This window comes from Austrofundulus limnaeus, unplaced genomic scaffold (assembly GCF_001266775.1).
Source record: "Austrofundulus limnaeus strain Quisiro unplaced genomic scaffold, Austrofundulus_limnaeus-1.0 Scaffold7, whole genome shotgun sequence".
NCBI lineage: Eukaryota > Metazoa > Chordata > Actinopteri > Cyprinodontiformes > Rivulidae > Austrofundulus > Austrofundulus limnaeus.
The window spans coordinates 5,277,877-5,281,603 of record NW_013952409.1 but is presented as its reverse complement, the minus strand read 5'-3'; the positions used below and the strand labels follow the sequence as shown (position 1 = coordinate 5,281,603).

The window sequence follows — 3,727 nt, the reverse complement described above, 5'->3', positions numbered from 1 at the left end:
ATTTCTCCTTATTGTAACTCCACAAGCCCCTCTTTCACCCCTTTTCTGAGATTTATTTCTCAGATCAACTCATCTCTTTAGATCCAAACGAGGAGCTTCCAGATCAGTCTATTCTAGTTTGACAGAGGTGTTTACAACTATAGCCGCACAGAAGCTTTTTATTTACAAAAAATATGAAGCTGATTCCATTAAGGTTGGGACACTAAACAAATTGTAAATTAAAACTGAACACAATGATGTGGAGGTTCAAACATCTAATGTTTTACTCAGAATAGAACACAAATCACAGATCAAATGTTTAAACTGAAAGAATGTATCATTTTAAAGGGAAAAATTTTGTTCCAAAATTTCATAGCGTCAACAAATCCCAAAAAAGTTGGGACAAGGCCATTTTTTACCACTGTGTGGCATCCTCCCTTCTTCTTACAACACTCAACAGACGTCTGGGGATAGAGGAAACCAGTTTCTCAAGTTTAGAAATAGGAATTCTCTCCCATTCATGTCTAACACAGGCCTCTAACTGTTCAATTGTCTTGGGCCTTCTTTGTCGCACCTTCCTCTTTATGATGAGCTAAATGTTCTCTATAAGTGAAAGATTTGGACTGGCAGGTTGGCCATTTCAGTACCCGGATCCTTCTCCTATGTAGCCATGATGTTGTGATTGCTGCAGAATGTGGTCTGGCATTATCTTTTTGAAAAATGCAGGGTCTTCCCTGAAAGAGATGACGTCTAGATGGGAGCATATGTTTTAGAACCTGAACATTGTTCTCTGCATTAATGGTGCATTTCCAGACATGCAAGCTGCCCATGCCACAAGCACTCCAGACCATCAGTGAAGCAGGCTTCTGAACGGAGCGTTGATAACAACTTGGGTTATCCTTGTCCTCTTTGGTCCGGATGACATGGCGTCCCAGTGTTTCATAAATAACTTCAAATCGTGACTCATCTGACCACAGAAAAGTCTTCCATTTTGCCACAGTCCATTTTAAAAGACCCCTGGCCCAGTGCAAACGTCTAAGCTTGTGGAGCTTGCTTAGAAATGGCTTCCTCTTTGCACTGTAGAGTTTCAGCTGGCAACGGTGGATGGCACGGTGGATTGTGTTCATTGACAATGCTTTCTGGAAGTATTCCAGAGCCCATTCTGTTATTTCCTTGACAGTGGTATTCCTGTTTGAGGTACAGTGACGTTTAAGGTACCGGAGATCATGAGCATCCAGTAGAGTTTTACGGCCTTGACCCTCACGCACAGCAATTGTTCCAGATTCTCTGAATCTTTTGATGAGGTTATGCACAGTTGATGATGATAACTTAAAAGTCTTTGCCATTTTACGCTGAGTAACGTCTTTCTGGTATTGCTGCACTTATCTTTCTGCACAACAATGGTGGAATTGGTGATCCTCTTACCATCTTGGCTTCAGAGAGACACTGACACTCTGAGAAGCCCAAACATGTTGTCAATAAACCTAATTAGTGTTAATTGGTCTTCCAGCTGTTCATTATATGATTAATTTCGTTTTTTCCAGCCACTTATTGCTACTTGTCCCAACTTTTTTGGCATTTGTTGACGCCATGAAAATTTGAAACCACATATTTTCCCTTAAAATGATGCATTCTCTCAGTTTAAACGTTTGATCTGTGATTCGTGTTCTATTCTGAATAAAATATTAGATGTTGGCACCTCCATTTCATTGCATTCAGTTTTTATTCACAATTTGTTTAGTGTCCCAACTTTTTTGGAATCCGCTTTGTAATTAAACAATGTCTGCAATGGAAGACTTGTCCATCCAGCCTCATGTGTTGGAGCCAGAGGAGTATGAAGATGACAAAACTGTAGTTTGTAAGTCCAGACATTATTTGGAAGTTCCATCACAAATACCGTGATGTAATGTAATGGTTGTTGTTGACACTCAGTCTTACATTACCAGCCGCCCTCTCCCAGGGAGGGGGCGGCAATACATGCACTTGCGTGATCAAAAAAAAAAATGGATCGGCCGATAAGGATACGAGGAAAAAACGCAAACATCGGCCAAAAATATCGGCCAGCAGATGTATCAGTTGATACAAAGTACATGAAGAAAAAAAACGTATCGCTATAAAAGTGGATTTTACATGATTTGTTTGGTAGGGATGTCTTGAGTTTTAGAGATATGCATCAACTAAAAACCTGCAGTCTTTCATTTAAACTAAAAAAAACTCCTTTAGTTAATGAGCATCTCTATAATGCTCTCCAACTAAGGTTTTTGAAAAGATCTTTAATTCAAACAGAAATGAGAAAAAGGCATCTCATATCTATTTTCATACACTTGGAAAAAAAAACTAGTTTTCCAATTGATCATTTCTGGTTGGCAGATTTTTGGAAAGGAAATTGCTCCATATCTTTGCAAAGAGAAGATCTAAAGCAGCAACTGACTCTGCTGGTTTGACAGAATGTACTTGGATGAACGTGTTACAGGAACACACAAGGAATTTAAAAACTAAAAAAAAAACTGAATTATAACTACCAGGTGAGCTGGCAATGTGTGTTGCAATCATTTTGTAACCAACCTACCATTAGAGCTGTTGTCATCCACCATAATTATCTCCTTCAGCAGGTTTTTAGGCGTGCGATCAATGATGCTCCGCATGGCTCGTTTAAGGATAGACAAGGCTTCATCCAGGTAGATTAGCACCACTCCCACAGTTGGCAGGTCCTTTGGGTAAGTCTTCTTTAAGCACCTAGTCAACAAAAAAGACATGACTGTTCAAATAATCTCGCAATGTATTGTTTGAAAATAAAAAAATATGTTTGCATGCTGTTTGAGAAGGGAGTGGAGTGCAACAAGGAAGTAATTTTAACAGTCACATATTTGAGTAATAACTCGAGGGAATTATCAAGGAAGCGATGTTACCTCGGGTCTCTCGTCTCTGGAAGAGGTCGGTCCAGAGGGAGGCGATCGCTCAGGAAAACGTTGTAGCCGTACTTCTCAAACAGAGCTTGCGCCTCTCGTTGCTCGTCTTCRGACAGATTGTCGCCCCACTCCTTGAAGATGGGGGAGTCGGGGAACACTTTGCCAGTTTTTTTCTCTTTAGGGGGGATCTTTTCTTTGGGTTCCTCTTTCTGCCCCGGCACCACGTGTATCGCTTCCTTTAGGACATCTGCAATTTTTCTCTGGGTGTCTCGGTCCTCTTGCAAAAATTTCTGCATGGCATCTTGCTTTCGCTCAAACTCTTTCAGGACTTTAGCTGAAAGATACAAAATGACAAAAGAGTCGAGGACAAAATACTGTGGAAGTGTTTAAATTGTACATTAAACACCTATTATTTAAAWAAGAACATATAAATTGTGTTGCATATTTTAGAGGGGGGTAAAGCGGTTTGCCACCAACACTATTTATGGTGGGGATGGTGTGCTGCTGACCTCTACTCGGGACATTGTGGGTAGGCGGACGGAATACTTTGAAGACCTCCTATATCCTACTGATACATCTTCCCATGAGGAAGCAGAGCCTGAGGACCCTGGGTCGGACTCTCCAATCTCTGGTGCCGTGGTCACCGAGGTGGTTAAAAAGCTCCTCGGTGGCAGGGTGCCGGGGGTGGATGAGATTCGCCCGGAGTTCCTTAAGGCTCTGGATGTTGTGGGGTTGCATTGGTTGATGCGACTTTACAATATTGCATGGACATCGGGGGCAGTTCCCCTGGATCTGCAGACCAGGGTGGTGGTCCCCCTATTTAAAAAGAGAGACAGAAG

At 41.5% G+C, this 3,727-nt stretch overlaps 1 protein-coding gene across 1 annotated transcript in view; it reads right to left on the bottom strand.

Annotated features, from left to right (window-relative positions):
- Window positions 1-3,727, bottom strand: part of LOC106537038 (probable polypeptide N-acetylgalactosaminyltransferase 8) — a gene marked incomplete in the record, with an annotated part of 16,705 nt that overhangs the window by 10,233 nt on the left and 2,745 nt on the right. The window contains 2 exon segments of the mRNA XM_014034406.1: window positions 2,549-2,715; window positions 2,889-3,222. Coding sequence (XP_013889860.1) covers window positions 2,549-2,715; window positions 2,889-3,222 — 501 coding nt within the window.